The sequence below is a fragment of the Carcharhinus amblyrhynchos genome, chromosome 26 (assembly GCF_965287045.1).
Source record: "Carcharhinus amblyrhynchos chromosome 26, sCarAmb.v2.hapA, whole genome shotgun sequence".
Taxonomy (NCBI): Eukaryota; Metazoa; Chordata; class Chondrichthyes; order Carcharhiniformes; family Carcharhinidae; genus Carcharhinus; species Carcharhinus amblyrhynchos.
In genome coordinates this window covers 29,981,257-30,008,087 of record NC_137349.1, presented here as the reverse complement: position 1 = coordinate 30,008,087, position 26,831 = coordinate 29,981,257, and the positions used below count along the sequence as shown (strand labels likewise).

The following is a 26,831-nucleotide window of genomic DNA, read 5'->3' as shown; positions in this document are numbered from 1 at the left end:
TACATCCTTCTACTCCCCTAGGACCTGTTCTGCTGTCAATGGTTTTGTTGTTGCGACAAATTGTGAATTACTGTTAGCACATTTCAGATTACCAGTCCAAGCTTTAGACTTACTTCAGCTGAGATGACTGAACATGATGCTCCATCTATGATTTAGAATTCTAGATCTTCCTTCTTGCTACTGCATTACAATCTCAGACTAATGTATCCTCTTGATAGGAGTATTGTGCCATCATATAGCCTCAATGTTACTTTTGAAATCATTTTTGGATCAACATTTCGAGCTACCTTGCACAGGTCTGTGAAGGTCATTATGTTGCATGAAGCATCAGTGTCTATCTGACGCTTCTTGTTCACTTGATACCCTCATCAATGTGACAGTCACAAACCATTTATCACCTATAGACTTGGTTGTGCCAACCTGATGTAGCACGTATGGTTCTTCATCAGACTCTTCTGCTGATATCTCTCCAGCAGCCACAAGTATAGGCTTGATTTTCTTCTTCATGGCCAAATACTTGTGTGCAAAATTATTCTCCTTCTTGCATTTAAAACACTGCTTTTCCCATGGTGGACAATCCTTCTTTTCCTTTGTAAGATGTTCCCTGTAATATTTGCATCCTACCCTTTGTTTGCAAATACTTTTTCTTTCAGCTGGACTATCTCTCAGCATAGTGTATTTTCTGAATTGCAATGCCATATATATGCTTCAGCTGATATTTTACAACTTCAATATTTTTTACACATGTCTATCACTTTCTTGAGCGTATATTTCTCCTCTTTCAGTAGACTTGTTGTCACAATGAGGTCTCGTACACTTGAGTCTAATATACCTTTAATCAGATCATCTTTTAGCAATCTGAATTCATATGATTCTTCAAGCTGTGTTGATTTTCTTTTCACCTTAAACTCTGGTGGTGAATAACCAATGTTCATAAGTAACACTCTCTCTAGGTTCAAAGCATTCACTTAAGGCTTTCAAAATCTCTGCTCTCTGTTTTCTTTGTTTGTCAGTTAGATTTAGAGTGTTATACATTTTGTAGCAGCTCCTCCCCAGCAGTGTTAGAAATGTGGCTACATCGATCAGTTCCACTTGTTAATTAAATCCTCTGCCAGCTCTTAGTTTTGTCATTGCAAGTGGAAAAACTGGAAATTCTGTCACTTATTGCCCTTCTTTTCTATAGGAGCTGAGAATGGGAAGTTTACAGCAGCCTTGTGAACGCACCCATGTATTTTACTTGCGGTTAGTTTAGTGTTTGCTTTTCTTTGCCCTTTTTCAGTAGATTTGAACATTTGTGTGTGCCTTTCTGAGCTGGGCAGCATGGTAGGACAATGGTTAACATCAGAGCATCAGGGACTCGGATTTGATTCCAGCCTTGGATAATTGTCTGTGTGGTGTTTGCCTGTGATCTATTCATGTCAACCCAGCAAAGGCTGACCTGTAACCTCCCCCCATTCCCACACAGCATCCCCCCCACCCCCTTAAAAGAAAATACTGACAGTGCAACACAACTTTGTGCATAGTTCTATTACATGTATTTATATCAAGAAATAAGCTAGACACGGCTTGTTGTAAATGTGCAGGTGCACCCAATGTGTCACATATGCAGACTAAATCTCTTTTCTCAGGCAGTGCATCCCAGTCATAACAAAATAGTGCAACAGGAAGTTTCCTAAACTCCCCTCTTTGTTTCTGCCAATGATCTTACTTTTGTCAAGGAGTCAAATGCCATTGTGGATATGCATTGGTTCTTTTGGTTATTGAACCTGGTAAATTGTATAATTACCAATGCCATGGAGACACTCTTCTCCCTCGGTTTGTGTTGTCTCTCTATTTATCCATCCAATTCCCCAGCTCACCACAAGCTCTATTCTACATCTAATCCCCTCACTCCTCTCTCCCCTCCAATCCTTAGTGCTGCTCCCGATTCTTAACTCCTGCTGCTTTTGCTTCAGCAGATTAAAATATTCTGTTGAGTTTTGGGAATTCCTGAATTCTCTCAGTCAACATCTGCAACAACAGCATGAAATCAGAGCCTGGAGAAGTACAGAAAGGAAGAACCCAGAGATATCAATAGAAAAAACCTGCATTGACTCTACTATTCATCAAGCAGACAAAGATCTGAAAATACTGACCACGTATTAGATAGTTGACTTGTCTGTAGCGGATTTTGAAAATCCAAGACCTCAAATCCAATTTGAATTATTCCTTGAAAAAAGAAGGACATTTGAATGGAGGTTTTTTAAGAATGGGGAGAAGGCCGGGGAACATGCTGATGTGTATGAGAGTCTTCTCGGGTACAATATTATTTCTTTCAGTTATGACATGAAGCACAACACACCAGATGATTGTTTTTAACCTGTCTGACAACAATACGTTAGTACTGGTGTAAACCTGCACCACCATATGTTGATGGCATTGCATCATCATACCTGAGTATGTGCAGTGCAGGCGTATCTTCTTTGGATACCAGGGTCGCACGTAGTGTCTTCTAGGCAAAAGCTAGCTTTGTGTCCTTCAGCTACTTTCCTGTGTGTGGAGGTTTGCAACAGATCGTAATGGCTAAATTGATCCATACTGTGATAGTGCCTGATGTAAAAGAAATTCATAGACAACATGTTAGTATCTGGAAATGGATGCTCCATGTTAGCTGTCTGGATGGGTACCAATGTGAACTTGTACTAAACAGATCAGGAATTTCAAAACTGTGTCTGTGCCAAGTTAACTGAGAGCTTGGACAGAGATTAGGACACCATAATTGGCCTCAATGCCCCTTAGATAGGGAGAGAATACAGAATAAGCACAGTTCCTATTCCTGAACCTTGCCAATGACTAAAGATAGAAATTGTGAGTACGTGAACTTCACATCTGGACTGAATTGGACTTTGCTGCGATGACCATTATGGCTTCATATCCAACTCCAAACTTTCGCATTCAATGGCCATATGGATACGATACCAGAGCTTCCATTCACCATGGAATCATACCTCAATGTGGAAAGGAAAGTAAATATAGAAAGGAAACACTTCAGCCAGTTCCAATACAACTTCTGGTGTCACAAGACCATAAAATACACTTCATCCAGCACAAATTGGTGACAAATTAGCAATCTCTCACAAATAAACTATAAGATGGCCAACTTGGATAGCGGAAATTTTATATGACTGCAGAATATTTGATGTTAATAATGAGTCAATGAAACAAGAGTATGTTTAATTTGTGCGGTGATTATTCAAAATGCGCAAAGGTCATGGCTCTTAGAACACAACCAAAGGTCTCATGCGAATTTAAAATTTCCCAACAGCCAGGGATAAACAGCTTTGAATAAGATGTAGACCAATCTGAATGTGTAATTCTGATCAAATAAATGGAGCTGCTTCGGGACATAATTGATCATTCTCTATCAGTATCAGTGACCTTTCCCTATCAGTGTCATCACTGCAGCAGCGCTGGAAGAAATGAAATGCAAAATGGTGGAAATGAATTAGATTTCTAAATCATAGGAGATATTTGAACAAGCACACTTTTTTCCCATGAAGATAAGGAAATGACTTTGGGGGTGATCATACCAAAAAAAATTCAAAGTGCTGAATGAGCATGAGAATGGGAGAGTTTTAGACCCATTTTTTGACCCCCCCCCAACCCAAGGGCTGATCACTCCCCCCATTCATCCCCAGGCTGATTGCTGGCCCTGATTCCCCCCAAACTCCATCCCCGATTCTCCCACCCGCCTGATTGCCACCCGCAATCTCCACCCGCCCCTCCCAGCCAATCGCCACCCTGAATCCACCCCACAGTTGATCACTACCCCTATCAACCTCCTATTCCATTCATCCAGCCAATTGCTCCCCCATTCAACCCACCCCACTAGTTAATCAATGCCCTAGTAATCCTCGATCGCAGAATGCGCAGCCCCCACATGCTGTCTCCCCTTCAAGTGCCACCCGTCCCTTAGGCCCTACCTCCTCGCTTAGCACTTGGCACTGCCCAATGTTCTGTCATGCTGGGTGGGCACTGCCAGGGTGCCAGACTGGCAGTGCCAGCATCCCCGGTGGATAGTGCCAAGATGTCCAGTGAGCAGTGCCAAGATGCTCAGTGGGCAGTTCTCTAGTCCCAAGTTGGCAGTGGCAGGCTGGCACTGCCCAAAAGGCACTGTCCCTGACCATCCAGGAAGCTTCAATGGCTTCTGGTCCTATTAGCGAGGCCATCACATCTGGTCCTATTGCTGGAGGACTACATGTAATCCTCACCGAGGAGGACCTCCACCTACATGACTGCATCCTGGACTCACTATTAATATTAAAATTAGATGATGAATATTATAATCAGCCTTGTGGCTTGCCTGGCACAAAGCTGATTACAGCAACAGATCCAGGCTGGTAATGTCACAAGAGACAGGAAACTAATTGTGAACCTGGTTTTTCACCCCTCTCACGATCTTACTAGCTTGCTACATTGATCGACTGGGGTGACAAGCTGGTAAGATCACCCCCTTTGTATTAAAGACACTTCTTACCATTTAACAAAATGTATACTAGAGTTACTCAGTATTGCAGCCTTTGACTTTTTAAGAGCACAAACATGTACATGTACACTGAGAAAAGCTCAAAACTGAAATCTGCCCAAAACATTGCATTTTTCAATCCTCTGAGAAAAAAGTTCTGTCAACTCTCCAGCACTACCTTGGCAATGCTGCTCACACAAACACTGCTGCTCATTCTCAGAACTCAATGCTCAAATATTTGTCATGTACCAAATATCATTTTTCTTCCTAAGTGTTTTAATATGAGAATGCCAAAACTCCTGGTTAAACTCACAATGGATAGGACAACTTTGAAATTGTGGAGTATTTGATCTCTGTGAATGAGCTTTGTTTGACCCTGGCTGAACTATGTAGCTATAATCTCTTGCAGTTGTAAATGATTCATCACAAACAGAGGAAGAACCAACAGAGACTGACCCAAGTGAACATAATGCATCCTTTGTTGGACAATATGTAATATCACTACTATGAGATGATCACTTAACCCAGCCTATTCTGCATACCACATTGAGTCCAGAAGAGAAATACAAGAATGTTAACTCCAATAATTGTAAATGGTGAAGGAATGCAAAAGAAGCTCATCTTTTTACCTTTACCATGTTTATTCTAAAACTAACCTAACCTTCTGTTTCCCCCACACCAACTATTCCAGCTCTGTCCACTTACAGTTGAGCTAAATGTCATCACCTGTCTTTAGTAATGCAATTGGTTTAACAAGGTAATTACTAAAGGTTGCAATTGTTGTCGCATTGACAACAGGCCATGAACACGATTACCACTGGTTTGGAATTCTCACATGAATATGGATAAATCTGTGAAGTGAAAACCCCAAGTATGGGGGTTGGGGGGCAGCCACGCAGTGGTTAGCACTGCTGTCTCACAGCACCAGAGACCCAGGTTCAATTCTGGCCTCAGGTGGCTGTCTATGTGGCATTTGCACATTCTCCCGGTGTCTATGTGGGTTTCCTTTGAGTGCTTCAATTTCCTCCCATAGTCCAAAAATGTGTAGGTTAGGTTGATTGGCCATGCTAAATTTTCCCTTAGTGTCAGAGGGATTAACAGGGTATATATGTAGGATTGTCGTCAGTGCAGGCTCTATGGGCCAAATGGCCTCTTTCTGCACTGTAGGAATTCCATGATTCTATGAGGTAAACCCCAGCAAACAACATCAGATTAAAGTGAGATTTATTCAAACACATCAAGAAGCCCAGGTTAAGAAGTATTGCTAACATTTTACGATACACTGACATCCACGCATCACCAAGCTTGATCCCAATCCTTGCTCTATAAGGGCATTGTTAGATACAGTCATGTAATGAATCCAAGATTCAACTGCCCAGTTGAAGAAGAATGTGCAAGATGAATCACGAAGAATTTAAAAATCAATTAAATATTTGTCATGTTTCATAATCTTGAGGCCTTCCTGAAAAATGTGTGTGGACATGCAGTTTAAAAGGATGAGATTCCTGTCTTAAAAAGTGGTATTTATGATTACACCTGGGCCATTAACCACACTTCTCAACAGTTACTCTATTTCATTTTGCTCTGGGCTTAAAATTTGTCTCACTGTGGGATGTTGACAAGGGTGGGATTTAGCCTGTTCTCTGTTTTCTCTTGTCCACCAAAGTAAATCAAAGAAATGTTTTAATGAGGCAAGGCTATCCAGCGTTATGTAGAAGTGATTGGGCATTGTTGAACTGTTGAACTTTCTGTTGTGAAGTGGCATTTTCCAATTACTCAGAGCAACATGTTTCAGAGCAGGAAATATGAAATTGATGGATGAAGATCAGCTTTCCACAGTGCAATATGTTGCATCTTATTTTGACTGAATTCTGTAAGCACAATCCTGCTTGGCAATGATGCTTGATAAGTTAATGCACTGGTCGAGAGGACTTAATGTACCCACAAACTCAATCATAAACTAAGGATGGGATAGACATGTTTTGATTACACTGCTGATTAATTTCCTTCATGGAAGCAAACTCACATTTGTTGTACTTACTGGTGACAACTGTGCCATTCCCAGGTGTGGCGTGGCCTGTTTGGGAGGAAGTCAGCTGTCCCTTGATTTTTGACTCTTTGAGGAAACCGTAGGAGCACTCGAATGCTGAGGTCACTTATTCTGGGACCATAGGCAGACCTAAAGCAAAAAGACAGACATGCTTTAAGCACAGAATTATTTCCCAAAAAACAACTGTTATATGAGTTGGATCATTTTGAGCCAAGTATTTGAAAAGCACCACATTTCCAATGTAATTATATTTAGCTGAAATGACAACAGTTGTACAAGAACCAAGAATGTACAGTGCATCAAAGGCATCCAGATGTAGACAGACAAAACAGGGCAGGAGGGGTTTGTGGTTTGATTTTTCACCTTTGCTAACAAGAACAAATTGAAAACCTGATCCTTCTCCACATGGGACAGCAGAGTAAATGAGAAGCTGGAAAAATCAATTTGATATTTAGACTTTTCAGAAATTGCAGGACCTATTGGGGGCAATTTTCAAATTCAAACCCAGAGTGACCTGGCAAAGTGGATCTCGCACATTGTGGATCTGCCAGATTTTCATCCCACTGGACCCTTCGGGATAAAATTGAAAATTGGATTGGTGAACCAACCAATAAAGATTGACAGTGGGATGGGAATCTAAATATTACTCAACTTATGTAAAGTTGTTTGAAAGCTTTGTTTGTTCTGCATGGGTAAATCCATACAGACCATTGGTTGAGAAACCATGGGTGCAATTCACCTGTTTTGAATCTAAGTGCTCACGCCAGCCAGAAAACACAGGTGTTTCCCGCTAGCACTGAAGTGGTTGTGAGGTGGGATTCATGATTTATGTGGAGCATGAAACAGTCCTGCCTGCCTGGCTGTCCAGAGTTCGGGGTGCCCTTTTCAAACTCCAAACCCCACGACGACAGGCAGGTGACAAGAAAGCGAAGGACTTCCAAGAAAAGTAAAGGACTTGAAAGAATTTCCAAACATTTGTGCTTTCTAGGAAGGCTCTGAGACTAGGAATAAATGCAATGCTAATAAAAGGTGGGACTGAGTGAGCAAACCGTGGAGAAGGGAACCCTCCCCCCAGTGAAAGGACCTCTCCTTTCAGTCAGAGGACTTGAAAGGAGCCATCCCACACCTGCACACCTGACAAAACGGGACTCCCTTCAGCAGAATAGAATGCTGCTGTGAGTTGGAAGCTTGCCAGGTGTTTGGGGGCATGGAGATTAAAGTGAGCAGGCCACTACAAATTTTTCAGCCCACAGACCGGAATGAAAACTTTGATTACAGAGATACCTGAAATTACTATGCCAAGAGTGATGTTCAGGTTTCCCAGGGTTACAAGGGGCAGTCTAGCCAGTAAACCCCTATTCCCAGGGAAGAATGCCAAGATCAACTCCTGCCTGAGCCCACCCAAACCCCCCAGGACCCTCCCTCTGCAGCCTTGCCATGTCAGAAGGACACATAGGTATTGCATTTATCTCCTTGACTCCTGCCCCAAACCTTAGCCTCATCCCACCTCAGGGTTCAATGTGCCAGGTCCACACTGATTATGACCAAGACCAGAGTCCATCTGGTGCAGATCCCGCTGGGGAGGCAGGTGAATGGTGGGAGGGCATCGAATCTAATGATATTTAGATTAACATTTTTGCGTGATCGTCAAGTTCCCACCTCCTCTGGTTGAACAGGGTTGTTGGGATGGGACGGACGAATCGGAAACACTTTGATGCCAAGCAGCAATCCCATTTTAGCCCCAGTGACCTATTCAATGGCAATCAGGATTCCTCCTAGCAGTGAACAGGGCTGGTGAATTCCACCCCCATGTTGCTCCTGAGTACAGAAGTCCTGAGGAATTCAATCAGTCTCAGGCAAGTAGTTTCCGTGACATTGCTTCCTCCAGAGGCAACTACTTTCTTAAGTGAGTCTCAGCTCTACTGCAATATATAAACTTTTTTCAATATATAAAAGGTATGAGAGAAGCAAAAATAGCCACTGGACCACTGGAAAATGAGGCTGGGGAAGTAATAATAGGGAACAAAGAAATGGTAGAGGAGCTGAATAGTTAATTTGCATCAGTCTTCATGGTGGAAGACATCAGTGGGATGCTAGAGCTTCAGGAGAGTCAGGGGACACAGGTATCTGTAGTGACCATCACTAAGGAGAAGGTTCTAGAGAAACTGAGAGGTCTGAAAGAGGATAAATCACCTGGACTGGGTGGACTACACCCCAGGATTCTAAAAGAGATAGTGGAGGCAATTGTGGAGGCATTGGTAGTGATCTTTCAGGAATAACTGGAGTCAGGGACGGTCCCAGAGGACTGGAATGTAGCGAATGTAACACCGCTGTTTAAGTAGGGAGGGAGGTAGCAGATGGGAAATTATAGGCCGGTTAGCTTGACTTCGGTCATTGGCAAGATTTTAGAGTCCATTACTGAAGATGAGATTGCGGAGTACTTGGAAGTGCATGATAAAATAGGACTGAGTCAGCACGGCTTCGTCAAGAGGAGGTCATGTCTGACAGATCTGTGAGAGTTCTTTGAGGAGATAACAAGGAAGTTAGATAAAGGAGAACCAGTGGATGTGATTTATTTTGATTTCCAGAAGACCTTTGACAAGGTGCCGCATAGGAGACTGTTAAATAAGTTAAGAGCCCGTGGTGTTAAGGGTAATATCCTGGCATAGATAGAGGATTGGCCGACCAATAGAAGACAAAGAGTGGGGATAAAGGGATCTTTTTCAGATTGGCAGCCAGTGACTAGTGGTGTGCCTCAGGGGTCAGTGCTGGGACCACACTTTGCACAATATACATTAACGATTTGGAAGAAGGAACTAAAGGCACTGTTGCTAAGTTTGCAGATGATACAAAGATATGTAGACAGACAGGTAGCATTGAGGAAGCAAGGGGGCTGCAGAAGAGCTTAGTTAGGAGAGTAGACAAAGTGGCAGATGGAGTACAAAGTGGAAAAGTGTGAGGTTATACACTTTGGAAGGAAGGATGAAGGCATAGACTATTTTCTAATGGGGAAATGCTTAGGAAATCAGAAACACAAAGGGACTCGGGAGTCCTTGTTTAAGATTCTCTTAAGGTTAACATGCAGGTTCAGTCGGCAATGCAATGTTACCATTCATGTTGAGAGAGCTAGAATCCAAGAGCAGAGATATATTTCTGAGGCTGTATAAGCCTCTAGTCAGACCCCATTTGGAGAACTATGAGCAGTTTTGGGTCTCGTATCTGAGGAAGGATGTACTGGCCTTGGAAAGGGTACAGAGGAGGTTCACAAGAATGATCACAAGAATGAAGAGTTTGTCATACTAGGAATGGTTGAGGACTCTGGGTCTGTACTCATTGGAGTTTAGAAGGATGAGGGTGGATCTTATTGAAACTTACAGGATACTGCAAGGCCTGGGTAGAGTCGATGTGGAGAGGATGTTTCCACTAGTAGCAAAAACTAAAACCAGAGGACACAACCTCAGGCTAAAGGGATGATCCTTTAAAACAGAAATGAGGAGGAATTTCTTGAATCAGAGAGTGGTGAATCTGTGGAACTCTTTGCCGCAGAAGGCTGTGAAAGCCAGGTCATTGAGTGTCTTTAAAACAGAGATAGATAGGTTCTTGATTAATAAGGAGAAAAGGAGTTATGGGGAAAAGGCAGGAGAATGGAGATGAGAAAAATATCAGCCATGATTGGAGCAGATGTGATGGGCCGATTGGCCTAATTCTGCTTCTATGTCTTATGGTCTTATGGTCTAAGCAGCAGCAATATCTCACAGGCTACACTGCCGTCACTAAACTCAAAGCTGGAATTGGCTACAGTAGCAAAAGGCAACGCACCATACAAATAGTAGACATACAAGCCATACTATGCACTATATCAATATTCAAAGAATATTCCTTTATCCACTGCTTAGCACTCTGCCAAAGGAATTGGAACTTTACTCTGACATCAGGTTGTGCCATACTTGATCTAGGACTGCTTGCTGAGCCAGCCTAAAGGGTGCTTTACTCTGCATCAAATTAAATTTGATGGGGCAGTATGGAGGGAGCTTAACTCCATCTAAGCCACAGTGTGCTTAATTCGGAAGTGAATGTTGCTATTATAGAATGGTTCATTTGAAATAATGTTCAATTCCTGAGCACTAACGTCGCTCACACCTGGACTGGTATGTTGGCACAGTGGTTAGCACTGCTGCCTTACAGTGCTAGGGACCTGGGTTCAATTCCCAGTGTGGGTCACTGTCTGTGCAGAGTCTGCACACTCTCCCTGTGTCTTCATGGGTTTCCTCTGGGTGCTCTGATTTCCTCCCACAGTCTGAAAGATGTGCTGGTTAGGTGCATTGACCCAAACAGGCTGAGGAGTGTGACGACTAGGGGAATTTCACAGTGATTTCATTGCAGTGTTAATGAAAGCCTTACTTGTGACTAATAAATAAACATTTTACTTTATCTTGATGTGAACACAAACTAAAAAAAAGGTTTGAAAAACTCACTATTGTTATTTGGGCAATAATATGTTTTGCTCAGTGTGTGTGGATCAGGAGAACTCAAACAGAACTAAGTTGTTTGAGCAACCAAAAAAATGTCATGTAAAGTTCATTTGTTTATTTTAAAGGAAAAATCTAAGTTAGCTTTTCATTTTAAATAAAATAGTTGATAGTGATTTTTCATCCTGTTGCCACAAGATTACATAGCAGGCATCATCACCCTCCCCAGTATTGAGCCAAAACTTAATGATGGCTTGGCAACTGTGAAGAGAGGTAAATACAACAAGACTAGCTTTGTGGAGAACATAATCTTACAGCAACTGTGATTGGGAATGGGACAATGTCCAAGAAACAGTGGTTAAAAGGTGCTGTAGATGAAGTAGAGAACATTAGGGGCCTGGACATGCACTCAGAAGGCAAAGCCACTTGTAGCTGGTATGTTTACAGCAATGCTTTTCGCCAATTTTTTACTGAGGCTCATAATCAAAACTTAAGTTCTGATTCAAGATTATCTGCCATGCTCCAGTAGTGTTGGATGGAACAAATCCACAATACCTGCAATAAGCCACATAGTAAATATCAACAATGTATTTAGCCTATGTAGAATCTAAGCACTTTTTTTAAAAAATCACTCATGGGATACAGGCATCACTGCTAATGCCAATATTTGTTGCCCATCTATATTTGTCCTTGAGAAAGTGATGATGAGCCAGCTTTTTGAACCATTGCAGTCTATGTGGTGTAGGCACATCCACACTGTTGATGGAAAAGGGACCTCTGGATTTTTGACCTAGAAACAGAGAAGGAATTGTGATATGATTCCATATCAGGATGGTGTGTGGCTTGGAGGTGAACTTACAGTTGAGTGGTTACCCGTGATGAAATGAGTTACTTGCCAAAATATTCACAGACTCTGAACTGCTCTTAAAGCTACAGTATTTACATAGTTGGTCCAGTTAGGTTTCCAGTCTGTTATGGTGGTAGGGGAATTCAGTGATGGTAATGCTGTTGAGCATTAAGGAGAATTGGATAGACTGTCTTGTTGTTATTGCCTGGCACAAATTTTATTTAACACTCATCAGTCAAAGCCTGGCTGTTGTCCAGGTTTTGTTGCATGTGGGTACATACTACTTCACTATCTAAGGAGGTGCCAATGTTACCAAGCAATATGCAATCACCAACAAACATCCCCATTTCTGACTTAATGATGAAAGGCCATTGGGAAGCAGTTAATGATTGGACGTGGGACACTGTTCTGAGGTCAGATGTGCAGTGATGTCGCAAGGCTGAGATAACTTGCCTCTAACAATTACAGTCAAAACCAAATTACATTTTACTAGGTATGACTCCAACTAGCAAAGAGTTTTCCCTTATTCCCACTGATTTTAGTTTTGATAGTGCTCCTTGATACCACACTTGGTCAAATACTGCCTTAATGTCAAAGGCAGTCGCTCTCACCTTACCTCTGGAATTCAGGTCTTTTGTCCATGTTTGGACCAAGGTTGTAATGAGGTCTATAGCTGCATGACCCAGAAGTCAAACCAAGCATCTAGGGTGAGTTTATTGTAGAGTAAGTGCCACTTTGTAGCGTAACATTTATCTGATATCTTCCATCGTTTTGCTGATGATTGAGAGCAGGCTGATGAGATGGTAATTGTCCAGATTGGATTTGTCCTATTTATTGTGGACAGAACAATACCTGTGCAATTTTCCATATTGAGGGATAGATCACATTGTTATAGCTGTACTGGAACAAGTTGGCTACAGCCAAAGCTAGTTCTGGACTACAAATCTTCAGTACTACAGTCAGATGTTGTTAGTACCCCTACCTTTTTTCTGCAGCCAGCGTCAGAAATTATTTCCTGACATTACTTGGAGTGAATTGAATTGGCTGACAACAAGCATCAGTGGTACTGGGATCTTGGGAAGAGGTTGAGATGGATTACTCACACAACACCTCTGGCTGGAAATGATAGCAATTGTTTCAGTCTTGTCATTTGTACAAATGTGCTGGCCTCTCCCATCATTGAAGATGGAGACATTTGTGGAGCCTCCTCCTCCTAGTTGTTTGATTGGCCACCACCATTCACAACTGGATGTGGCAAAGCTGAAGAGCTTGTGTCTGATTTGTTGATTATGGGCTTTTGCTCTGAATATTGCATGCAGCTTTCACTGTTTAGCATGTGTGTAGACCTGTGTTGTAGCTCTTCATTTTTAGAAATGCCAGGTACTGTTCTTGATATGTCCTCTTACACTCCTCATTGAATTAATGTTGATTCCCTGGCTTGATGGTAATGGGAAGAGTGAGGGATATACCAGGCCATGAAGTTACATATCGTGGTTGAATGCCATTCTATTGCTGTCTATGGCCCACAATGTCTCGTGGATGCCCTGCTTTGAGCCGCTAGATCCTGTTCCTCAGGGACGGAAAAAAATTATTATGGGATAGATCCACAAAAATATAGGTTCAGGAGCATTAATAGATCTTTCTTGTGTGCTTTGTGCATGTTATACAAACATTTCCTCCCATAATATTTCTTCATTATTTCCCACTGGAAAGAAAGACAGGGATCAACAGTCAATCTGGGGTAAGCTAACTCACCACAACCTTGGACATTATAATATGAGGCCTAGAGACAAGTGAACCTGCAAAAGGTTCAAAGCTGAAGAGGAAAGGAGGCTCTAAACAATCCATAGTCCATTTTGAATAGCACTGATCTAAAGCCATAACCTAAAGATTGCTCACAGAGAATGGAACATCAGGAATAACTAGAGGCTTAAATAGGAGGATATATTTGTTAGATAGCAGACCTTATAGAGACAGGTAACTGGCAGGAGTAGCAAAGTGGCCTCAGAACAATGATGAATGGATGATCCCATTATATCATCTTTGGTCTAATTGATTGTACTGTTGCCTCCAAGTCAGAAGGTCATAGTTTCAAGACCTACTCTAGAATTTTTGTACACAATCCAGGCTGCTATTTCAGTTCAATGTAGAGAGATCGCAACATTAGTTGAGGTGCCTTCTTTTGTTTGAAATGTTAAATCAAGATCCTACCTGACCATCTGGGCATAAAAATCTATATTTGATGAGTGGGGAAGTTCTCCCAATCTTTATGGCAAAGCAAACAAAATAAATCAAATAAACCAAGGGACAAAATAAAAGGGGGACAGCCTAAAATGAAAAATGAAAAAAATGAATGCGCAAAAAACTTTAAAACGTCAAATCAAAATGTGATTGAAGGGGTCAATAATACACCCCAGATCCTGCAGACCCAATCTGTGCAGAAGGCCTCAACAGTGTCCATGGACACTGCACGCTTTCTCTCCAGGGATACCCTGCTTCGAATGGAGCCACGATAGAGGTGGAGACAGTCAGGTCTTTTAAATGAATACTGCTGAAGCAATTCAGTTGGTCAGTAATCTCATTTCTGTTTGTAGTTTCTTGCTGTGCATAAGCTGGACGTATTTCATTGGCTGTGAAGTGCTTTGGGCTATCTAGAAATCCAACTTCTTTCTTCACAATCTACAGCTTTTAAAATAAAGCTTGGCAGCATTAAATCAACCCTACTTGGTTTGCATCTTATCTTCTACTCTTTTTAAGGTTGGTCAGGTCTCACGCTATGGGATTTGGCCCATCAGGCAGACTTCTCAATAACAAAGCAAAACTATTGGAGCAGGTGATGCAGGGCAAATTGGTAATTTGATTCCCCAGGGCAAATATTTTAGATCTGTTTTATTTCAGACAGTATCACAAGTGAAGCTGGCTATTGAAGACTGTCTGCTACTTCCTACTTCAATAGATTTGGATCACTTCAAACTAATTGGGCCAAGTCTCACATATGAAGGATATTAATTTTTATAAATTGTATATTCTTCATCATGCCATTTTTTTTGTCTTACTGTTGCCAGGTCATCATTACATTTTGCGGAATTATTTCAATTATGTAACCTGTGGCACTGAATGAAATGTCACCACACTTTTCTGTTTAAGTTTTTAAAAAAGACCAAGTTTTATCTTAAAACAGCCAAACCCATGCTGTACTGTTATTGATTGAGTTGCCTCAAAAATGTTACTTTCACAGAATCTATAACTTGGAAGGAAATCTACATAACTCTATGTAAAAAGAAACTTTGGCAAATCATACATATGCTGGTGCTAGACCTTAACAAGGATCTATCTAATTCTACTTCCCTGTAATTCCCCAAATTGTTTTCCATCCTTCCTTTTACTAGACTGGAATGCTCGTGCTGGAACCAAGACAACTAGCAAAGGAATTTTATGTTCTTCCTTGGCTGCACCATTTCACGTGGCATTTAAATATGTTAATAGATCCCAGCAAAAAAAGTTACTCACCCAAATATAGCAAAAGAAGCCCCAAATTTAGCCCCTAATTTTTGCTATCAATTGATTTTGGTCAGCAACAAAATTAACTCCAGCATTATTGGGTTGGGGTAGGAATGAATGAGTTAAGGCAGCTCATTCCTAAACTTTGGCAAAACGTGTCTTTCTGGGATGTCAAGTGGAGGCAGGATTGAGTTTAGCTGCGTTCCCCCCTGCAGCTGAATAACTGGCTGACATTCACAATCTCGGTTCACACATATTTAAATAAGGAATTGGACATGTAACCCAGCAAAGTTTAAGGGGAGCATTAATCGAAAGAAGTGTATTTCATAGCTCAACATCGGTAATAGGGATAAGGACATGTATTTGATAAAAAAAGAAAAAAAAAATTGCTTCACCACAGCTCTAACACACTTTCTTTTGTGTTTAGTACTGGATAGCCCAACAACTTTCGTTGCCTTTAGCGAGGTTTTGGAAGAGGAAACGTACATTTGGTTTGGCCATCAGGCAAGTACTTGCTATCCATCTTAGTCCTCAATACTCAGCCCTGTTGGCTGACGCCAAAACAAAATCCCAACTATGCAGAGTTAATGCCAACCATACACCCTTACCCACAATTGCCAATCTTTAAGTGCAACAGCTGCTACACAGCCAGACCTTCCTTATGTTGTTGCCAGCCTATATTGTTCCTTTTTTTGTCGCTTCTTGGGCCACATTACTTGTTCCTATGCATCCTCCAATGCCTTTGTGGAGCTTGTAGGCATGACAGGAACCTGGTATGACCTTTTCCCCGCCAGGGAAAGAATAAAAGACAGGAAATGAAATCAGGCAAAGGAAACAAGGGAATCAAGTTTTTAAGAAGTCATTTACTTTAAGAAAAACATAATGGTTAATGAAATAAGAAAAGCAAAGGGAAGAGGCACAGGAATACATAGAGAGCAGAAAGAAAGATAGGGGATGCAGATGTACACGTATTTTTAAATTATATTTGTATTGGTGTTTAGCATTTATTTAGCATTTCAGATTTCAGCATTAAAGTTCAATAGGGAGGTTTTGACTTTGCACAGTGATGTAAAATAGCTGACAATAAGTCAACAACTGATTGGGAAAGATGAAAAATGGGCTGCCAAATCACTGACACTCTTCAGCTCTGACAGAGGGTTGTCTAGACGCGAAACATTGGCTCTATTCTCTCTCCACAGATGCTGTCAGACCTGCGGAGTTTTTCCAGTATTTTCTGTTTTTGCGCCAAATCACTAACACCTGTTTTGCATCATCATGCAAAATCAAGATCTACCCCAATAGACTTAATGCAATTCTCATAATATTTGTTTCTTTGTCACATTAGACTTTAGTATCTTGGTGTATAAGCTAAAAGACAAGCTTGATCAACCCAAGAAAAGAGAAATTTTCTTGTTCTTGCTAGCCTAAAATGTTAATTTCTGATTTTAGTTGTTAATGACAACTTTATGTGCCTGCAATTGATTTGCTTTGCAGCAATACAACAGGACTTGCCCAATTACATTACCCAGCACACTAAACATTCCCACACAGTGAAAAGTGGTTCATTGGGCCCATTTATGCACACTTCTGGAAGGAGAGGTGTTTTGGAAAGAAGGTGAGTTAGTGGAGGGTCAGGAAGGATAGACAAATAAAGCCTAATGGGCTTTTCCTGTTCCAACAACCATCAATTAATCTTTCAGTGAAGAGACTTCCCTCAATTAACATTTGAAAAATAACAATAATTCAGTCATCTCCCTGATAGTAATGTTCAATGGGCTTCTTACTCATTTATACAGAATATTCAGCACAGTAAGCTCTGAGGGTTAATGGGTATGTAAAATCTTCAGTTTAATAAGAAAATGCTTACGGCTGAAAGACAGACTTCCATTTATGTAGAAGAATCTAAAACTTATCCCCTCTCAGTAAACTATATCAGAGCTAACAAACAAATTTTCTTTTTATATATCTGCTTTCATAAATAATAACCAATGTGCTCTTTAACTTCACAATGTCACAATGGACTCATGACAATTGGTAGGAAATTATAGAAAGAAAATGTACATATATTCCTGCATAAGAACATGAAAATGACAGAATATATTGAGAGAAATTAAAATTAAAATGTAAAAATAATATTGCATTCTATTCTTATGTACAGCACTAGTAGAATATTATATATAATTTTGAACTACGTTTGAACTATAAATTCAGATAAATGTCTGAACTCAATTTTTGAGCAGCAATAAGCTCCCCTAACTGAATATGAGTGAGAGTTAGATCTGAGGTGTCTGGTTGTCATTTTGATCTCTCGATCTAATGGTTTATTACCATAATTTGTAGGTTATACCTTGACAGACAGTTCTCCTCAGCTGCACATCTCAGTGCATACATGTGCATCCTTTGGATATACATGGAAGCTTGAATGTAGTACGGATCAGGTATCAAGTCAGGAAGCCCTGGAAAAGAAATGAAAGCATGTCTGCATTGAGGTTTGATAATCAGCTGTTATATAAGAGAATTCAGTACAAAATGCATTATCTAAGCTACTGGAATCATCTTGAGGTTTTATAAATCTCAGTCAGCTGGAACTTGTGGCTACAGAACCATTGAAAGACAGGACCAATAGCTAATGTGAGTTACCACTTCTCAATTAAATCATGAACAAAAATATGTATTTCCTGTGCCTCCCTTTAACAACAGATGTTTCTGGGATGTAGAAATGCCATCTTGTATCCAATTCCAAGCCCAATAGGAGGCAGGATAGGAGAGGAGTAGGGGGCAAGCATTATGGCTCAACTTCAGAAGTTTGGTTTTGTTGATCTTTAAAATTTGTCGAAATCTTAGCAGCTAATACATTTGTATCATGGGACATGAGATGACTGGGGAAATCAACAACTGGCCAAGAATTATAATTCTGGTGCCCAGTCTCTGTCAGTTTTCAGTTGAGCAATTGCCAAAAACATCACTAAGAAATAATTGATTGTCTGGTCCAAAACTATTACAATAACACTTGAGAGACAATTGTTAGAAAACCCACAATGAATAAAAAGCTTCTGATGCGGGACATCATCCATATATCCTAGGGTGCTGTTTGAAGATAATCAGGGAGTTCTTTGAATCTCGGGGTTCATATTCCTCTTAACCAAACAGAACCAAAAAAAACAGATTAACTTGTCCTTCATTTCTTTTCCTGCTGTTAGTGGGATTTTGTTTTATACAAATTGGCTAATTCATTGGTTATGAAATGTCTCATTCTGTGTTTTATGACTATGAATCATTCAAATTATGATTGTACACTATGTTAGCTGGGTTGGGGCTGTCAGTGGTGGAGCTGATTATACTCAGTAACAATATGCTCACATGAACTGCAGGATGTGTATTCTTACAATTTATAAGCTTGTAAAAGACTGCCACTTTTTTTCTGTCTTTTTTCTTTAACCTTCCATTGTTGCTAAATTGCTCGATTGCTTGTCCAATATCAGGTACAAAGAAAACAGGGGTTTCATCAAATTAAATATTGGGAAAAGTGAAACCATTGTTTCAGGTTCCTGTTACAAAAGCCATTCACTAACCACTTATCCCTCTCCCCGTCAACCATCTGAGGCCAAATTAGTTTGGAACGGTGCTCATTGTGTGGTTCAGTATCACACAGGGAATACATTTCTCCCATAGTCACAAGGGATTATGATCAGTTGAATACTTGAGGTGTGAACAAATAGGAATGACAGGTCTTCTAATCAGTGGGCAAAGTACCTCTGTCCAAGGGAGTTGACTGACCCATTGAATATTTCTAGCATTTCCTGTTTTTATTTAGTAGTGAAGAGGTGATGGCCTATTAATCCAAAAACTCAGCTAATGTTCTGGGGACCTGGGTTCAAATCCCACCACAGCAGATGGTGGAATTTGAATTCAACAAAAATATCTGGAATTAAGAACCTACTGATGACCATGAAACCATTGTTGGAAAAACCCATCTGGTTCACTTAATGTCCTTTAGGGAAGGAAATCTGCTGTCCCTACCTGGTCTGGCCTACTGGTGATGCCAGAGTCACAACAATGTGTTTGACTTTCGACTGCCCTCTGAAAATGGCCTAGCAAACCATTCAGTTCAAGGGCAACTATGGATGGGCAATAAATGCCAACCAGCCAGCAATGCCCATGTCCTACAAATGAATTTAAAAAAGCACGTTTGTGTTGATTATAGGAAAGCACCCAAATCAAATTGATAGAAGGACTAGCTAATTTACCAAAGGCTCCTTAATTTTGTTTATTAGCATAAAACATACACAACACTATGCAACCTTTACAGTGCAGAAGCAGGCCATTTGGACCATTGGGTCTGCACTGGCTATCTAAAAGACATTTTACCCAATCCCACTCCCCTGCCTTATCCTTGTAACCTTGCAGATTTTCTTTTCAGATTGCAATTTAATACACTTTTGAATATCTTGATTGAACCTGCCTCCACCATCCTCTCAGAAAGTTGGTTCCAGAAAACAATTTTCTCATATCCCTTCTGCTCCTATTGCCCATTATTTTGAATCTGACCTCTCTGGTCTTGCTGCTGTCTTGGGTAGAAACAATGTCACACTATTTACCTTGTCCATACACCACAGGATCTTGAATACCTCTATCAAGTGTCCTCTCAGCCTTTCCTTTCCCCCCAAGGAAAACAGTTCCAACCTATCCTTGTAACTACAGTTGTTCATCTCTGAAATCATTCTTGTGAATCTCTTCTGTATTCTCTCCAGAGCCTTCACATCCTTCCTCAGATATGACACCCAGAACTGGAGACAGTAATCCTGATGAGGTTTAACTAGTGTCTTGTACATATTCAACATGATCTCCTTACTTTTGTATTCAATGTTCCTATTAATAAAGCCAAAGATATCATATCCCTTATTAACAGCGCTCCCAACATGCCCTGTCATCATCAATGACTTATGTACGTAAAAATCGATGTACCTCTGTTCCTGCACCTCCTTTAGAGTTTCTCCATTTATTTTATACTATCTCTCCACATTCTTCCTGTCAAACTGAATCACCTCACAGTTATCTGCATTGAGCTCCATCTGCTGCTTGTCAACCCAATCCGTTAATATGTTTATGTCCTCTTGAAGTTCAAGACTTTCCTTATCAAAACTGACAAAATATTTCTAGTCTTCAGGTCATTGGCAAGTTTTGAAATCATGCCCTGAGCATCACAACATATGTCCTTAATATATATCAGGAAGAGCAAGGGTCCTAACACTGACTTCTGGGGAACTCCACTATAAGCCTTTCATTCTGAAAAACAACCATTCTGTTTCCTGGCACTCAGCCAATTTCTTATCCAAGTGCTGAATTTCCTTTTTATTCCATGAGCTAGAATTTTGCTCCTAAGCCTCTTGTGTGGCTTTGTATCAAATGCTTTCTGAAATGGGAATTGGGGGAAAGACTGGCACTGGTTGGAGCCATACCTGGCACAAAGGAAGATGACTGTGGTGGTTGGAAGTCAATCATCTCAGCTCCAGGACATCAGTGCAAGAGTTTCTCAGGCTGGTGTCCTAAGCCCAACCATCTTCAGCTGTTTAATCATTGACCTTCCTTACATCATATGGTCAGAAGCAGGGATGTTCGCTGTTGACAGCACAATGTTCAGTAACTTCACAGATACTGAAGCAATCCATATGTAAATGCAACAAGACCTGGACAATATCCAGGCTTGAGCTGACAAGTGGCACAAAACACTTGCACCACACAAGTGCCAGGCAATGACCATCTCCAACATGAAAGGATCTAACCATCACCCCTTGACATTCAGTGGCATTACCATCACTGAATGAATACCCCACTGTCAACATCCTGGGGGTTACCATTGACCAGAAACTGAACTGGACTAGCCATATAAATACTGTGGCTAACAGACAAGTTCAAAGGTTAGGAATCCTGCGGTGGATAACTCATCTCCTGACTCCCCAGAGCCTGTCCACAAGACACAAGTTAGGAGTGTAACTTGCCTGGGTGAGTGCAGCTCCAACAACATTCAAGAAGCTTGACACCATCAAAGACAAAGCAGCCCACAATTGCTATCCCTTCCATAAACTTTCAATCCCTCCACCACCGATGAACAGTGGCAGCTATGTGTACTACCTATAAGATGCACTGCTGGGTATCACCAGTTTCCCTTAGGCAGCAACATCCAAACCAATGACCACTACCATCTAGAAGGGTAAGAGCAGCAGATAGCTGGAAATATCACCTGAAGGTTCTCTTCCAACTCACCATCCTGACTTGGAAATATATTGCCATTCCATCGCTGTTGCTAGGTCAAATTTTTCCGCAATGAATCCATGCCAGCTTTCCTAAATTATCCTGCACTTGTCTAAATGTCTATTGATTTTGTCCCATCCTATAGATTCCAGAAGTTTCCCTACCAAAGAGTTCAAACTGACTGGCCTGTCTTTGCTGACTTCATTCTTGCACCCCTTTTTGAACAAAGATGTAAAATTTGCAATTCTCCAGTCCTCTGGCACCGCTCCTGTGACTAAGGAAGACTGAAAAATTATCACTCCTACCCTTGCAATTTTCACACACTTCCCTCAGTAACCCTGGATGCATCTCATCCAGTCCTAATGCCTTATCTATTTTAAGTAAAGATAGCCTATTATCTCCTGCTTCTCAACTGTAAATTCTTCTGGTGTATTGGTTACCTCCCCTCTCACCTCAGACTGGGTAGCGTCTTCTTCCTTTAGAAACATAGAAACTAGAAACAGGAGTACACCATTCGGCCTTAATTTTCACCATTAATTTTGATTATGGCTGATCATCAAATTCAAAATCCTGATCCCCCCTTCGCCCCATATCTCTTGATCCCTTTAGCCCCTAGAGTTATATCTAATTCGTTCTTGAAATCAGACAATGTTTTGGCCTCAACTACATTCTGTGGTAGTGAATTCCATACATTCATCACCCTCTAGGTGAAGAAATTTCCAAAGATTTACTCCTTATCCTCAAACTATGAGCCCTAATTCTGGACTCCACCACCATTAGGAACATTCTTTCTGCATCCACCCTTTTAGAATTTTTAAAGTTTCTATGAGATCTCCTCTCACTCTTCTAAACTCCAGTGAATATTATTCTAACCAACTTAGTCTCTCCTCATATGACAGACCTGCCATCCCAGAGATCAGCCGAGTAAACCTTCACTGCACTCCTCTCTATAGCAAAGACATAAGGATGCTAAAACTTCACACAATGCTCCAGGTGTGGCCCCACCAAAGCCCTATACAATCGCAGCAAAACATCCCTATCCCTACACTCAAATCCTCTCGCTATGGAGGCCAAAATATCTTTTACCTTCTTTACTGCCTGCTGTACTGCATGCTTATTTTCAGCAACTGATGCACGAGGACATCAAGGCCTCACTGAGTATCCATCTCTCTCAATTTACACCCAATCAAGTAATAATCTGTCTTCCTACTATTGCTACCAAAGTGGAAACCTCACATTTATCCACTTTCTACTGCATATTCAAACCATTTGCTCACACATTCAGCCTGTCCAAATCACATTGATGCATCTCTGCATCCTCCTCACAGCTCAATTTTCCACCCAACTTTGTATCATCTGCAGATTTGAAGATAATACATTCAGTTCCCTCTTCCAAATTATTAATATATCAAGTGAACAGTTGGGATCCTAGCACAGATCCCTGTGGAACTCCACTAGTCACCAAGTGCCAATCAGAAAAGACCCATTTATGCCAACTCTTTGCTTCCTATCTGCTAACCAGGTTTCTATTCATCTCAAGACATTACATGTAATCCCATGTGCTTTAACTTTACATGGTCTATTTTGTGAGACCTTGTCGAAAGCCTTCTGAAAGTCTGAATAAACCATATCCACTGGTTCTCCTCAGTCAACTTTATCAGTTACATCCTCAATGAATTCCAATAGAATTGTCAAACGTGATTTCCCTTCTGTAAATCCATGCTGACTTTGTCTGATTATACCACTGCTTCCAAATGCTGAGTTATGAAAACCTTGATGATGGATTCTAGCAACTCCCTCAGTACTGACATTAGGCTCACTGGTCTATGGTCTTTGTGAAAACAGATGCAGAGTAATCCATTAATATCTTTGCTATTAATCCTGCCTCCATGTGCAAGTCCCCCTTTTTTATCCCTAATTGGCCCTACCTTTTATTTTACCTCCTTTTATTATTTATATGTTTATAGAAGATCTTGGGATTCCATTTTATGTTAACTGCAGGTCACTTTTCATGCTCCCTCCTTTCTTCTCCTATTAGTTTTTTTTCACTTCTCCTCTAGTCCTTCTATATTCAGCCTGATTCTCTAATCTATTTTCTACCTGACATCTGTCATACGCACACTTCCTCTTTGTTTTTTTCACCTCTATCTTTTTCGTCATTCAGAGTTCTCTGGATTTATTTGTCTTACCGTAACCATTCAAGAGGGTATACCATGACATTGCCTGCATACTGTTTCTTTGAAGATGGCCCATTGTTCAACCACCATCCTTTCTGCCAGCATTTGATTCCAACTCACTCGAGTCAGATGCATTTTTATCCCATTGAAGTTGGCTTTCCTCCAATTAATTATCCATGCTCTTGATTGCTCCTTCTCCTTTGCCATAGCTAACACAAAACTTATAATACTGTCCCTTGAATCTCCCACTGATACTTGACCCACTTAGGCCAACTCCTTCTCCAGAACCAGGTCCAACAGTGCCAGTCCTCTCATTGGACCAGAAATATACAAGTGCAGAAAATTATCTTAAACATATTTCAGGAATTTTTGCCCATTTTGTCCCTTTGCACTATTCCTACCCCAGTTTATATTTGGATAATTTAAGTCTCCCATTATAATTACTCTACAATTCATGCAGCTCCCTGTGAATTATTGGCAAATTTGTTTCCCAACATCCTTTCCATTCGTTGCTATCTGTATACTACATCAATCAATGTTACTGCACCTTCTTCATTCCTTACCTCGAGCCAGTGAGATTCTGCCTTTGACTGCTCTGGAGTATCCTCTCTCTCCAGTATCGTAATATTGTCTATAATCCATACTACCACTCGCCGCTCCTCCATTCCCCCAGCCCCCACCCCCCGCTACCCCGCCATCCCCGTTCTTCCTATACACGTTGTACCTGGGAACATTTAACGCCCAGTCCAGCCCTAGTTTAAGCCAGGCCTTTGTTAGAGCAATAATTCAGTTTGTCAACCTGTGAACAAAGATAATTGCCTACAAGAGTGAGCTAGAGATCAGTCTGCATCACATGAAAACTACTGAATGTTTCCTAACACGTTCTATTTCACAAAACAGTAAGTGCTCATCTTAGAACGGCCACCGCTGCCTATCGCCTCAGCTACTCAGTTACATGTGTTTTTTGGTGTGGTGCCCGAGTTATTTACACCAGGAAAGGTTTAATTCCCGCTTAGTGCCGAGGGAGCTGTTCTCAGCCAGGGCCAAAACTGCATGCAGGACGACAAGGGGTGGGGGGTGGGTAAAAAGAGAGAGACTGCCAGGACTGCCACACTTTGATCGCTAATCAGACACGCCGCCAGCACTCACTGGCTATTCGTCACTGTGGACGCCAGCCTGTTAGATCTCCTGCCCAATTTCCCTGCCCATTAACACTCAGGGTGGCTGATGGGCCAAAACTCGCTGTCGGGTCCACACCACTTGGGAATTAAGTCAGAGGGAAACCGTTGCCTGCCGACTGGATTCAGTGCACAAAGCAGCAGGATTCGCAAACCTCCTCCTCATTGGAATTCCCTTAGGATATGGTCCTCTTTCCCCGTCCCCCCAAAAAAGTTGGGGGGGGGGGCGGAGAAATCATCCCTCAGTGGGAGAGGGGCTTTCTGTACTACACCAGACAAATTATTAAAGAGATAGAGATGGAAAGAATTCGGGACGGAAGATGGATTGGGGGGAAGTGATCTTGTCCATCTCTTACCCCCATAGTGTAGTTTAACCACCCCCCTCCCCCCCACCAGTCAGCAGGAGATAGGCTTACCGCTTTGGAAGTACCTGGTCCCAAGCCCAATTCTCCTGCGGACTGCGGGCCGGGAGCTGGAGCGTGAGGATGAGGAGTAGACATTGTAAAACACGCTGTTCCGGTTCATGAAGGGATTCCACGGCTCGTCCCCTTGCATTTCAGCCGAGCTGCCGGCGGCTGGCTCCGGGGAACTGGGGCGAAAGCTGCCGCCGGGAGGCCGCCGGGCGCCGGGGTTACCCGCAGGTGTGCCCCTGGCCGGCGGAGTCCCTGCCCCGGGGAGCGGGTTGCCAGCCCGGGGAAGCCCCCGCGTCAGACTGTCACCCAGGGGGGGCTGCTGGCGGACTGGCACTGCCCTCCCGGGGCCAGAGGGTTGGCGAGGATGGGGGACAGAGCGGCGGCTGCTGCTTCCCTGTCTGCTGCGCCCATCACTGCTCAGGTAGACACTCTGCTGCTCCGGCCCGCTGCGGCGGGCAGCCGGCAGGTAAGCCGCCCCGCTATTCAACAAGCTGTACACATGCCCGTTATTCTCCCATCGGATCTTCTGCCTCCACAGCCCATTCGCCTCCTCCTGTCCATCCACATCACTCGCCCCTCCAATCCAAAGGAAATAGAAACAGATGCCGAGGAATTCTCTCATTTCTATTTCGCTGTCAGACAACTTAAAAAACAAACCAAAAAGTAACCCTGATCTCCCAGTTCCAGCCACTCTCCTGCCGCCTGCACCTTTCAGAGGCGAGGGCAGACAGTTTAAAAAGTTTGTGTATCTTGCCTCAAGTTTCCTCATGGCTGATGAGCTCAGACATTTTAACCCTTTAAACACAAAAGCACTTTAGCAGCTCCCGCCCACTTGGTTAAAATGAGGCAGTGCACCTTCAATGTAAACTCACAGATGGAGGTTTCTGGGCAGGTTAATCTACCGCTCAGTGCTTACTCGCGGTAAATCTTTACCATCTGGGGTTGTCCCGTTTTGAGATTCCTGTAAAAACAATATTGGAATAAAGCAAAATCGCGGTTGGGCTTTGTTTGAAATTTGTTTTGCAAAATCGATCCGACCGCCCAACAAAGCTCATTTTAATCCGGTGCCCAATCACCCTACTCCTGGCTCTTCCGTGGCATTGCTCATTCTTTTGATTTGATTTATTGTTGTCAGATGTATTGGTAAACAGTGAAAAATATACAGACAAAGCATACCGTTCATAGAGAAGGAAATGATGCAAAATGTAGTGTTACCGCTAGAGTGTAGAGATATATCAATGTAATATGAGGTAGGCTCATTCAGAAGTCTAAAGGTAGCAGGGAAGAAGCTGTTCTTGAGTTGGTAGGTACGTGACCTCAGACTTTTGTCTTTTTTCCGGACTGAAGAAGTGGAAGAGAGAATGTCCGGGGCACGTGGGGCCCTTAATTATGCTGGCTGCTTTTCCGAGGCAGTGTAGACGGAGTAAATGGATGCGAGGC

General features: G+C 41.9%; 1 protein-coding gene across 1 annotated transcript in view; it reads right to left on the bottom strand.

Annotated features, from left to right (window-relative positions):
• Positions 1 to 26,105, bottom strand: part of LOC145358652 (protein-lysine 6-oxidase-like) — a 40,976-nt gene extending 14,871 nt beyond the window's left edge. Inside the window, exons 1-4 of the mRNA XM_080212867.1 lie at positions 25,395 to 26,105; positions 17,719 to 17,827; positions 6,546 to 6,683; positions 2,433 to 2,589 (exon numbers count right to left, since the gene is read on the bottom strand). Of these exons, the coding sequence (XP_080068993.1) occupies positions 2,433 to 2,589; positions 6,546 to 6,683; positions 17,719 to 17,827; positions 25,395 to 26,013 (1,023 nt within the window). The 5' untranslated portion in view covers positions 26,014 to 26,105. The remainder of the gene's footprint in view (positions 1 to 2,432; positions 2,590 to 6,545; positions 6,684 to 17,718; positions 17,828 to 25,394) is intronic.
• Positions 26,106 to 26,831: the final 726 nt, after the last annotated feature.